A 12,676-nucleotide genomic window follows, 5' to 3' on the forward strand; every position below is an offset into this window, starting at 1 on the left:
CACCAGCTGACATCCACTGCCTCGGCCAAAGTGGCGTCTCTCGACAAGAAAATCGGATTCACAGAGAAGATACACACCGGCACAGCTGTTGTGAGCGACAAAGTCAGAGAAGTTGACCAAAAATTCCAGGTGACAGAGAAAACCAAATCAGCGATCTCGGCGGCAGAGCAGACAGTAAGCAATGCAGGCTCAGCCATAATGAAGAACCGATATGTCCTGACAGGGGCGACGTGGGTGACAGGTGCTTTCAACAAAGTGGCTAAAGCGGCGGAAGAAGTGGGGCAGAAGGCGAAAGAGAAGGTGGGTGTGGCTGAGGAAGAAGAGAAGAGGAAAGTGGTCGATGAGTTTGCCAGAGTTCATCTGTCTGAATCTCCAAAGGCCTCAGACCACAAATCACATTCGTCTGATTCTCCCAAAGAAAAGACAGAACATGAAGAGCTGCAACAGCCTTCTCCTCAGCCGGCGGCTCCATCTCAGCCCTGAGACCTTTTAACTGTAAAGAGTTTGTTTAATCTTCCTGGAATGTTTGGAAATTAAGATGAGTTTAGGACAAGGGTTTATAGGTTCTGGCAACAACATCCGAATTCATGCTCGCCTGGGTTTGTGTTAAAACTTCTTTCTCTTTTGTTTTCTTCTTGTAAACTTCATGTTGTTTCACTCTTTTCTTAAAATGTTGAACAAGGAGTTTCGTTTTATGTATAAACACACCAATTATGATATAATGTACTTAACCACCATGAGTTGTTTTTCAAATTCAAGTTCTGTAACATCAAACCTGAAGATTTCCTACTTTAGAAATTCGGAAGAGTGGCCATTCATGACAAATTAAAACACTAAATACCCAAATCAATGATAATGATGACGATGATTTTCCTCCACGTCACAATCTTATCTGACAATTTATGTTTATATATTTTGTCTTCATGCATTGTATGAAATCCAAATATCTCCTATATATGAAACCTCAAATTCTTAGTATGTCAAGAAAGTTTACGTATAAAATCTTACTTAGCATACATAGAGACGATAAATTTGGTATATAGAGGAATAAATGAAGAAATCTTATACCAATAACCAAAAAAAAAAACTAATCATTCTTATCTTTTCCTAATGTTTTGTTATTTTAGTTGTTTTTTTCTATTGAATTCTTGATCTGTGTTCATCACATGTGGCATATGGCTATTTTGAGAATATTATGGTTTATATGGTTATAAAAAAATTAATTATGATAAATCTTGACCAATCAATTATGTTTAATTTAGAATATCATACTTTCCTTAACAATCTAAAGAGTGCTATATAAATATACAAGGGACCGGATACTTTTATATAATTAATTGAGAATAAACAAGAGGGGAAAAAAATGAAGACAACTTTCTTCATCGCTGCTTTGCTGATTTTATCATGTGAGCATACATTTCAATTATCTACTCTCTTTATGTTGTACTAGTATGCACCAATATATATATATATATATATATATATATATATACATATTTTTTGTGTCTGTATCGACGGCATACATATGTAAAAACAATGGTACAGGACGATATAGCCGCAAATATATGAAATGGACACATGAAATAAGTGAATATATAGATATATATGTTATATTTAAGCCTAATGCGACAAAACTTCATGATCAATGTGTGTAATTATTTAAGAGCAAATAGGAAAACCATGAAAGTCGATCGAATAATTAGTGATATATATATATATATATATATATATGTATATATGTATATGTTGACATGTGTTGATGAGATGGGATGAATGGTAGGCTCGACCGTGATGATGGGAACGGAAGCAAGACCATGGGAAACGCCATGCCATGACTATACGGACTGTGATAAGGCCAATGTGTGCACGATCTATCCCGCGAGGTGTGTCCAAGGCATCTGCATCTGTGCTCCTCCTCTCGATAACCATCTTAAAGTCTAACCTATTCCCTTTAAAATCCAATCCACACTATCGTATGTATATCGCGAAATAAAATGGCCCACTGATATGGTAATAAAAATATTAATGTTCTATCCAATTAATACACATATGATATAGTTTTTAAAAGAATTGTGTTTTGGTGTTTTCCTTGACACGATTGATCTACGTGTTCTCTTATCTTTTCACAAAGTTGTGTGATCATTGCACTTGGACATATGCATAATAGATTGCTATTTTCACTCGATATCTAAACGTGTGAATCTTCTAATATGATTTGAGAGTTTCTGAATTTGATGATAATTCAAACATATACGATATTCACCAACAAAGATATTATTGCAAAAGATATAATATAACTAAAGATTGTCCTTTTGTAAATTTTGGTTCACACATGATATTATATTGTCTATATATCATCACCCGATTTCGAACCCATCTTAGACTAAACTTTACAAAAAAAAAACAATTAGCTTATTTACATGAATGGTGTTCAAATGAAATTACAAAAAAAAAGTCTCTCTGATATTAATCTATTTACCGAGGTTATATGTGATGATATAATATCATATATAATATAATATCATAATTGAATTAACATATGCGATGATATATGTTTTTATTATAAAGATGACATATATCTCCAATATCAAAAGTCAATAAATCATATTCCATCCGTTTCAAAATAATTGTTGTTTTAGTTTATTTCACATTTTTTTAAGAAAAGAGAGAAAAAGTCATATATACCCTTATTTAATGATAAAAAAATGTTATCATTAATAATTTATTAGAATTTAATAGGGATAAAATTGGAAACCATTGTAAAAAATGTAAATATTTTGAAACATGGAAAATAACTTAAAACTACAAATATTTTGAAACGGAGAGAAATCAGATATATTCAAATAAATATATTAATGTTCGCATTTATTTCCTTTAAGAGCAAGGGAAAAATAACTTAAAACTACTAATATTTTGAAACGGAGAAAAATCAGAGATATTCGAATAAATATATTAATGTTCGCATTTATTTCCTTCAAGAGCAAGGGAATTAACACGTGCTTCGTCCAATACAACCTTTTTTGTGGTCCGCTTTGTCATCTACTGCTACATGTAAAATTGATGTCATTCATCTGTATCGTAGAAAACCATGGTTAGCATTATTATATAAGTAATCTTTTTTTGTCTTGAAGTTATTAAATATGTAATCTATCATAATTAAATTATGCCAACTTAAGTTTATAAAGATATAGTTTTTTTTCCCAGAAATTTGTTTTATCTCAAAAGTTCAAAAGATAACAAAAAAAAAGTCAATAAATAATAGCTGTCTTAATTTAGAGATACTCAAATAAATATATTCATATTGAGATTTATTTCCTAGAAAGACCTCAAAATTACCATATATATATACACACAACATCCCTCTTCGACTCCGTAATATGGTCACACAAAAACAATAGCATTAGGAGAAAACTAGATAAGAAAATAAGGATGGGTTCATTCAAGACAACATTTTTCTTGGTCCTCTTCGCCACCTCGGCCTTATGTGAGTCCCAATCTCTCATATCGTATCTCCTTACTTGTTTGGGGTGTGTGTGTATGTATATATCAATCAAATGAATCATTTTTGGTAAAATGGAAAGGGATCAGTCCTTTTTTGCAAAAATAAATCATCTACATAGAGAACAATTACACTTATTTCCAAATTCAAAATTTTACATTCAATGAATATAATCCAAAACAAGATCAATGATTAACTCATATATATATATATATATATATGGTTGTGGGTTTCAAATGAAGGTTTTACAAAGTCGGAGGGAAAATGCCACAGAGACTCGGAATGTGCGAACGCGCAGCCGTGCCCGGTTCGGATGGCTTGTCTCTTCGGCACATGCATCTGTCCCTTCCAACCTCAGGAACTCTCCTCCGGCCAATCGCAACGCGAGAGAGAGGGCAAAAATGTCATTACCCCTCCCGGCGCTAATTGATTGCCGGAGCTTCGACTTCTCTCTTGAGATTTGTGCAATAAGTAAAATGTAACCGAAACCCATGGTCATATAAAATAAAACAATGTTTTTTTTAATCGAACTTTGGACAAAATAATAGGAATGGAGAAAATGGATCTTATATATTACGTAATTGATTCAACATTATATGTAGTCAAGGATGAATATGATATAACAAATGATGCACCGACAAATTGCTTTGTTCATTAAACTGCATACAAAAATTATAGTGACATATCCATCTCTATTTCTGTCATATCATGTATATCGTTCTCTCTATCCTTTTGATTTTATTTATTAAATGTGTATAGAGTTGCTACGATGACAATAATAATACTATCGATATTTAAATTATAATTTGATTCGACACATGGATAAATTTCTCTTCCACTCATTTATTCATGTTTTAATACAATCATTTTAATCGAATACAATTTAGGATTTTAAGTTATTCCAATGTTAATATTGTCCCTGTTTCAACTAAATATTAGATTCGACATTTTACCGTATTTTACGAAATGATATCGAATTTAGTATGTTTTTTAAATATTTTATATATATTTTTTTATTATTCTATGTATTAATTCGTAGTTTTGAAAATTATGTTGTCTTTAATGCAATTATCTAAGAAAAGGTGCGTAAAAATTATAGAATACCACTTATTTATGAAACAATAACAAAAATATGTGAAAAAGTGGGTCAAAAAAATGTAAAAAGATTATTATTTTTTACCTAAATAACAGTGTGAAACTATCTAGTTTTGAGACCGCCTTTAATGAAATTATCTCGGAAATCAAAATCATAGAATGACATTTATTATGAAGAAAAAAAACTATATATATATATATATATTTGAGGTGATAATTCACCTGTCATTAACAATGAATCCAAGTAATCAAACAAAATCTTTTAGAGATTTGTGAAGAATAACAATGAATTTATGATTAAGAGATTATTATTTCGACCTAAATAACGGTATAACTTGGTCCACGCCAGTATTTTGAGGTGATAATTCACCTGTCATTAACAATATATTAATGACGACAGATGTTTGTCGGTATTGTAAAATTTAATTTCTATGGTCGGACTCAAGTGGGCCTAAACTCATGAAAGGCCCATCATAAAAACCCATACACTTTTATTTATTTATTTTCAATAAATTAAATATAATTTTCAGATATTTATTAGTCTTTACACATTTCATTGACTGAAATGGACAAACAATGCATTAACGAATAAAACAGCTGGGATCGATGGACGGTTCAGATTGACTTGCTTGACCAATTTTTTGCATGCAAATTCAATCCAATAATATTTTTATATATTGCTTCCCGTTGCCATTTTAATTTCGTATAATCATAATGCCACTTTTTTTTTTTACAGAGTTCTGTGATAAATTGAAACCATTATGAATGATGTCATAAATGAGGGGGAATCCGAGAAGGTGGTGCGTTGCACGCACGCGGAAAGCGCGTGGGGAATGTAGTTTGACTCGGAAGCAAAGTTTGACTTTTGTAGTGTATTGCTTCGGGGAAAACGTTCGCTGGAAAGTCCACGTGGCGAGAGCGCAGTTAACGGGAGAGTTTAGCAGACGTTTCGATCCGTTACATTCCGTCAATCACCGCCGTTTACCCTTCTCGTCCGGTAAGTATTTATTAGCAAAATTTACTCCTCCATTTATTACGAAGAGCAAGAAAAAGAAAATCTAGAGAGAGAAAGCTCCAAATCCCTAGAGAGAGAGAGAGAGAGAGGTATTTGCAGGATCCCTCTTGGCGTTTCTCATTTTCTCGGTAGCCAAACAAGGTGAGGAAAGTAAGAGGAACTGAAGGAAATTGTGATCCTCTCTCTCTCCCCATTTTCTCTGGAAATAAATTTGAAAAAAGGCAAGTAATCGGTTTGAGCGGTTTGCTTCGATTTAAAATATGTTTTTTGTCTAAATGCTTCTTGTTTCTGTCCTATTTTTTGGGGGAATTAAGCTTATATATTGCAATACTCATATATGGAGTCTCTTAACACTCGCAAGAGCGCACACTGCATGAACCCTAATTATCGTCTTTTGTCAATGTCCGTTCATAGAGGAGAGTATCTGCGCCTGTTTTTCTCTCTTTTTTGGAATAAATAAAATGAATGTTTATACGCATTAAATACAGTCATCTGTAACGTTTCTTGTGTCGTTGGCATTATCCGATAGTGAACTGATTTGTCGTCCATTTGGTAATCTTTCGGTTCATTTTCCTACCAGATCCATGTTCTTCCCATTTTTTTCCCTACGTTTCTTGCTTTTTTGTTAGCATTAATTTCAAGAATATTCATCTCTTATTCTCAACTAAAATGGCTACATTTGTTTTACCACTGAAATCTCTAAACATATCAATCACTGATTCTTTCTTTTAATTTTATTTGATTTGATTTTTTCCCTCACTAGGGGTTCATACAGAAACCCTAGCGGACGGAGATCTCGGAATTGTTAGGGTTGTCTAAGACGGAGAATGTACGGAGAGTTGCAAGTGATGCCGACGGTGGGAGGAGGAGGAGGAAATGTGGTGACCACCGACGACCTGTTTGCGTCGCCGTCATCGTCTCCCATCCAAAACCCTAATTTCAACTTCATCCCCTTCAACCCTTTCTGCTCCGTAATCCCGGTTCGTTGGGAAAACCCTAATTATTCCTCCTTAATTAGTTTCTCCTTTTCTTTTTATTTTCTTACACTGTCTGTTTGGTGGTGGTGTTGGTATATATATATATATGTATATAATAAAAACAAAAGAAGGAGGAGAATAACGGGGCGATGATGATGAGGATGATGATGATGGGAAGTAGCAGTGGGAAAGAGGAGAAGTTGGAGAGTGGGTCGGGAAGCGAACATGCAGATGACGACCCCAAATCCATCAACGAACATGACGTCACCACTTCCCAGCTCCATGACCCTCCCTCCAAGAAGAAACGCTATCACCGCCACACTGCTCGACAGATCCAAGAAATGGAAGCGTAAGTCTTGCCGTTTCTCGTTTTATTTACTGTTTAGGGTTCCGCTTTTTTTTATAAACGTAATTTAAGAAATTATATTGACATATATATATATGTAAGTTTTAAAAGTTTTTTCCCTTGGTTGTTGTTAGGCTATTTAAGGAATGTCCGCATCCGGACGACAAACAACGGATGAGACTAAGTCAAGAACTTGGTCTCAAGCCTCGACAAGTCAAGTTTTGGTTCCAAAATAGACGTACTCAAATGAAGGTAAATTATTCGCCCTTTCCCCTCTACTGTTTATTGTTTTGCTTCCTTAATGTTTTACAATTTCAAGAATAATATGATATATAAGAATACTGCGTTCTATCTGTTTCCTAGCTAGTAACGTCTTCCATATACATATCAAATTTGTGTAAACAAAATTAAATTAGAGGAAATCCAACTTTAATTTTAAAAATTCAAGTTACAAATTAAACTTGAGGTTGTATTGTGATGGTAACGGTTGAGTAAGGAGCAGAACCTCATTAAATCTTGGGCCACATTTTGTTTTCGACTTATTAATTTGTAGTACACAACATAAATACAAATATCTATCTATCTATCTGCCCCGAGTATAATATGAAAATACGCCTCTAAATACGAGGGTACATAAATGCATGTATATATTCGTTATTAATTTCTATGTATGTATCCGAAATCAGACCCATTTTACATTTGAATTTGAATGAAATAATTTATGGGAAGATGAAATATAACCAGATTTCCGAATTACATACGAAAACGTTTACTCTGGTCCAATAGAAGAAGTATTATATTATGTTCATTGTTCAATGTTCATAACATAATCCATTAGAAGAAGTATGTGATAGAAAAAAAAAGACAGATTTTGATATGTATATATGACGAGTGGCGTTGTATATACATATATGTTGAGTAGGCACAACAAGACAGGACGGAGAATGTGATGCTAAGGGCAGAAAACGAGAATCTAAAGACAGAGAACTACAGGCTTCAGGCTGAGCTGAGCAGCCTCTCCTGCCCCTCCTGCGGTGGCCCCGTTGTCCTCGGCGACTTCTCCTTCCATGAACTCCGCGTCGAAAACTCTCGCCTCCGTGATGAGGTATATCCATTATTTGTTCATCCTGAAGCCTGTAGGATCGGTAGGATTAACTATTTTTGCTATACTGCAGCTCGATCGACTGTGCTGTATCGCTACGAGATGCACTGGCCGTCCGATCCAATCCGTGCAGACCCCGGTTCAGCCGTCGATGAATCCTCCTCCTCTTCAGCAGCCGCAACAACCTTCGTTGGATCTCGACATGAGCGTGTACCACAGGAACTTTCCGGGGCCTTCTTGTGCGGACATGATGATGCTTCCTCCCCCGGATGGCACGGAATGCTTCTTCCCGGAGAATAACGATCTGTTGCTTGCGGAAGAAGAAAAGGTTATAGCGCTTGATCTCGCTGTCTCCTGTGTGCAAGAGCTTGTGAAAATGTGTAAAACGAATGAGCCTTTGTGGATGAGAAGGAGTTCCGACAAGGTCGGAGAGGAGAGCTTGTGTCTGAACGCAGATGAGTACACGAGGTTGTTCCCATGGCCGTTGGAGGAACATGACAAAGGAGATCTAAAGAGAGAGGCCTCGAGGGCTAACGCAGTGGTCATCATGAACAGTATTACACTCGTGGACTCATTTCTTGATGCTGTAAGTTCAGAAACGTTTCTCTACATTCGAACCAGATGCACTCATGCATATACATGTCTGAATATGTATTTGTAATGTTGTCTGGTTGAAGGATAAGTGGGCAGATATGTTTTGTTCGATCGTGGCACGGGCTAAGACGGTTCAAATTATTTCATCCGGAGTTTCTGGTGAAAGTGGTTCTCTCGTCCTGGTGAGTAACTAGCACAATTTTGTCGGAACGTTAAGTGTATTACAATGAATTCAATCTGGTGACAAGATGATTATCGTTCTCTTATCTGTTGGTTGGTATATCACAAGATGTACGCAGAGTTACAAGTGCTGTCTCCATTGGTTCCGACAAGAGAAGCCTATTTCTTGAGGTATGTGGAGCAAAACGCAGAAGAAGGGTCGTGGACCGTCGTAGATTTTCCGATCGATAGCTTCCACAATAGGATTCAGCCGGTGACTCCTTTCTACAGGAGGAAGCCCTCCGGCTGCCTCATTCAGGACATGCCTAATGGCTACTCCCAGGTGCGTCATATTACAACACGATGTTATGGTTTTCTCCATCCATGGCAGCTAAACTAACAGAGGAGTGAGCGAGTAACCACGGCAGGTGACGTGGGTGGAGCACACGGAGGTGGAGGAGAAGCACGTTCACGAGACGCTGAGAGAGTATATGAAGAGCGGAATGGCCTTTGGGGCTAACCGTTGGCTCAATGTGTTGCGGCGTCAGTGCGAGAGGGTGGCTAGTCTTATGGCTCGAAACATCACTGACCTTGGAGGTATCTTACTTTTGCTTGTTTTCTGACCCTAAACCGTTGTTGAAAAGTCGAAACTTTCAATGTTTTTCCCTGTGGTTTGTGGCAGTGATACCGTCACCTGAGGCGAGGAAGAACTTGATGAGGCTGGCACAGAGGATGATAAGAACATTCTGCGTGAACATAAGCACTTCGTACGGACAGTCATGGACGGCTCTGTCGGAATCAGCCCAAGACACCGTCCGAATCACAACCAGGAAACTGTCTGAACCTGGTCACCCCACCGGCGTTGTTCTCTGCGCCGTCTCCACAACTTGGCTCCCTTTTTCTCACCACCAAGTCTTTGATCTTCTCCGCGATGAACGCTGCCGCTCCCAGGTTATTTACTTTGTTTCTCCTTTCCTCTCTCTCTCTCTTTCACATTCAAATCGTAATGCTTTTTGTGTGTTCCCAACTACAGTTGGAGGTTATGTTCAATGGGAATTCACTTCATGAAGTTGCTCACATCGCCAATGGATCGCATCCCGGGAACTGCATCTCTCTTCTTCGTGTCAACGTAAAGTTTCTTCGTCTCTAAGATTCAGACCTTTTTTACTCTTTAACGAATCTATACATACAAGTCCGCCTATATGCACACACATGCACAGGTGGCGAGCAATTCATCACACAACGTGGAGCTGATGCTGCAAGAGAGCTGCACAGACGAGTCAGGAAGCCTGGTCATATACTCCACCGTCGACGTGGACGCCGTTCAACTCACGATGAGCGGGGAGGATCCCTCCACCATTCCGCTTTTACCCCTCGGTTTCTCCGTGGTCCCCGTCAATCCCTCAGACGCAGACGCAGACGCAGACGCAAACACGGCTTCATGTCTGCTGACAGTGGGGATCCAGGTGCTGGCGAGCAGCGTTCCGACCGCCAAACTGAACATATCAACAGTCACGACCATCAACAACCATCTCTGCTCCACCGTCAAACAGATATCTGAAGCTCTCTCCGCCGCCGCCGCCCCACCACCGAAGCAAGAGGGATGATGAGTTGGCCGTATGTTTTTATGTAGTATTGTTGTGATATTATCATCAAAAAAAAAAAAAAAGGAGAGAGAGGAAGTCAAGAGCGCACCACTTGTGACAGAAAAGGGTAGTTGGTTCGGGCATTGACTTCCTACTTGAGAATCCATCCATCTCCTTCATGTCCTTTCCTTTGGATTTTCTTCGTGTCTTTTAATGTTTCAAGTTTAGTTTAAACAATTGTGAGATTCGCAACTAATTTGGGCCCAAGGTATTCGGCCCAATCAGCCCAAATTATGGCGATGGTTGGCTGGCCCATTGATATTTATCTTCTTCTACGAATTATTCATGGAAAAAACAATATAAATCCGTGTGAACATGGAGTTGCTCAATACAAAACAGAATCTCATGCCGTTTATTCTTTACAAAAGTCATTGTAGTGACTTAAAATCTACACGTTTAATCATTTTTAGATTACTTTTAATAATTTTATATTTTTATATGCAGACGTGTTATTGGAGGTTGGATTCCATAGACGATCGGGACAGGTAAACAAGGAACACGTATTGTAACTGCACAATTTAATACTGCAATGATTACATAATAATATTATAACAACACGAGTTTGGAAAACGCGGACGTCTTTTTAAAAACTATTCGCCAATTGGGTTATTCAAACAAACACACACTAAATTTCCATCTTATTCTTCGATTTATTGTATCTGTACCAACAAGAATCTAATCAAAGCTATAGTGTACAAATAACAAATCTAATATATGACATCTATGTACGTACGTACGGTCAACTCTGCCGCAACCGCAAATTCGACATTAGGCATCTTTAATCTCGGGAATTTAGATATAAATCAATTAAAGATTTCTAATTATATGAAAATAACAATAATTAAAGCGATAATTATAAAATAGTAAATAATGAGACATGTGGTACGGCCGACATGCACGCAGCAGGACATGAGAAACAAAGGGCGCGTTTGTGTGCGGACAGCTTCTTCCCCAAATTCGGCGCCTTATCACCAAAACTTTGTCTGCAAGTGAAGTATCGTATTAGCTGTTGCCACGTGCCCACTTCCTTTTTGTAATAAAATTTTATATTACTATTTTCTCACATTTATTTGTTGTCGGTCAGAAATAGTGTGTGAAATCCGGGAATTTTTGTCGGCTGTTAGAAGTCTAAAGTGTTCGATAATACATGTTGTTTTCACGTCACATTTTTAACGCATAGGATCAAATCCCTTGAGATAACGTCTAAGACATAATTATCTACGATATATACATACAAGTAGATAAAATATCATAAATTGGAATTTACCATACGAATGTATATAGCATTTTCATGATCTGTTATCTATAAAAAAAAAATCAATAATTTTGGGCAGACAATATTTTTTAGCGTAAAGTGGGTAAATTTAATGTTAGGTGAATATGGCCACTATCTCATTCAACTAACATGCCCCCCCAAGCCCGACTTATTCAAATTCCGTATGTTCTTTTTTATTATATATGTACTCTTCTGAAAATCGGGTTCGAGTATCCGTATCTATACTTGACCCGCAATATATATATTTGATTAATTATATATTATGGAAATAAATGAGTAATCATAATATTCGTGTAAAACTTGTAAATACTTTTTTTGTTATGCTACGTTGATTATTGACTGCAAATTTGGCACTATATACATATAAAATTCTAAAAACTGAAGATCAACTGAATAATGTCGTCTATTTAATTAGGATTCTAGAATTGCGTATTACAGTGTAGGCTAGCACATATAGATATAATTGTATGACCATGTTTGCATGTGATTTTTGAGGAACAATATGCATATTTTTATAAATACTAATTAATAGAGTGTACAAATTGTATCGTACAAATGTATTCATGTTAACTTGGGATGGGTTTTGTCAAAGAGTTGACCTTTCGGCGAAACATTATCAAGCATGTCATGGACCCCCGTGTATTGGGGCTCTTAGTCCATGCATACAAAAAAATGGATATTCGTGTTAACTTGGGATGTATATCTGCATCTACAGTGCTTCCATATATGTATTTCATAGATGCAAATTGGGATGGACACTAGAGTTAGTGATTTAGAGCGACTAATCTCCCTTCTATGTACATGCAAACAGACACGTAGGGCATGTAGGGACAGAAGTGGGATGGCGAGAGAGAATAATAATACGAAAAAAAGGTTGCTTTCTAAAGGGATAATGCACATATATATATTATAATCCCAAGTCCAATAATACGAAAAAAAAAAAGAGAGTAGACAACGTAACCTCTTT

General features: G+C 36.7%; 2 protein-coding genes and 1 long non-coding RNA gene across 5 annotated transcripts in view; all 3 read left to right on the forward strand.

The window, feature by feature from the left end:
- LOC104798336 (binding partner of ACD11 1) overlaps window positions 1-734 on the forward strand; it is a 2,635-nt gene extending 1,901 nt beyond the window's left edge. The window contains 1 exon segment of the mRNA XM_019200679.1: window positions 1-734. This exon segment is cut by the window's left edge and continues 10 nt beyond it. Within this exon segment, the coding sequence (XP_019056224.1) occupies window positions 1-483 (483 nt within the window). The 3' untranslated portion in view covers window positions 484-734.
- Window positions 735-3,387: 2,653 nt separating this feature from the next.
- On the forward strand, window positions 3,388-4,075 carry LOC104798337. The gene is made up of 2 exons (XR_769415.1): window positions 3,388-3,484; window positions 3,742-4,075. It is a non-coding gene; the product is annotated as an uncharacterized LOC104798337 (long non-coding RNA).
- A 1,571-nt stretch (window positions 4,076-5,646) lies between these two features.
- Window positions 5,647-10,698, forward strand: LOC104798338 (homeobox-leucine zipper protein HDG5-like). 3 transcript variants are annotated; one of them, XM_010520367.1, is made up of 12 exons: window positions 5,647-5,830; window positions 6,373-6,589; window positions 6,715-6,935; window positions 7,067-7,184; window positions 7,855-8,037; window positions 8,108-8,620; window positions 8,712-8,810; window positions 8,918-9,130; window positions 9,216-9,384; window positions 9,470-9,738; window positions 9,821-9,916; window positions 10,008-10,698. In XM_010520367.1, the coding sequence occupies exons 2-12, from the start codon at window positions 6,437-6,439 to the stop codon at window positions 10,392-10,394; spliced, it is 2,421 nt and encodes an 806-aa protein (XP_010518669.1). In that variant the 5' UTR covers window positions 5,647-5,830; window positions 6,373-6,436; the 3' UTR covers window positions 10,395-10,698. The 3 variants fall into 3 exon arrangements, with proteins under 3 accessions (XP_010518669.1, XP_010518671.1, XP_010518670.1); XM_010520369.1 differs by having other exon boundaries at window positions 6,385-6,589; XM_010520368.1 differs by having other exon boundaries at window positions 5,647-5,750.
- The last annotated feature ends 1,978 nt before the right edge of the window (window positions 10,699-12,676 follow it).

This window comes from Tarenaya hassleriana, unplaced genomic scaffold, assembly GCF_000463585.1.
Source record: "Tarenaya hassleriana unplaced genomic scaffold, ASM46358v1 Cleome53, whole genome shotgun sequence".
NCBI classification, from domain to species: domain Eukaryota; kingdom Viridiplantae; phylum Streptophyta; class Magnoliopsida; order Brassicales; family Cleomaceae; genus Tarenaya; species Tarenaya hassleriana.

Bases quoted from the DNA above. Each gene is read 5' to 3' on its own strand.
- LOC104798338 (XM_010520367.1), top strand. From the start codon at position 6,437: ATGTACGGAGAGTTGCAAGTGATGCCGACGGTGGGAGGAGGAGGAGGA. The intron at 8,621-8,711 runs GTAAGTTCAGAA...GTCTGGTTGAAG, and splicing joins TGGACTCATTTCTTGATGCT to GATAAGTGGGCAGATATGTT. The intron at 8,811-8,917 runs GTGAGTAACTAG...GTATATCACAAG, and splicing joins AAAGTGGTTCTCTCGTCCTG to ATGTACGCAGAGTTACAAGT.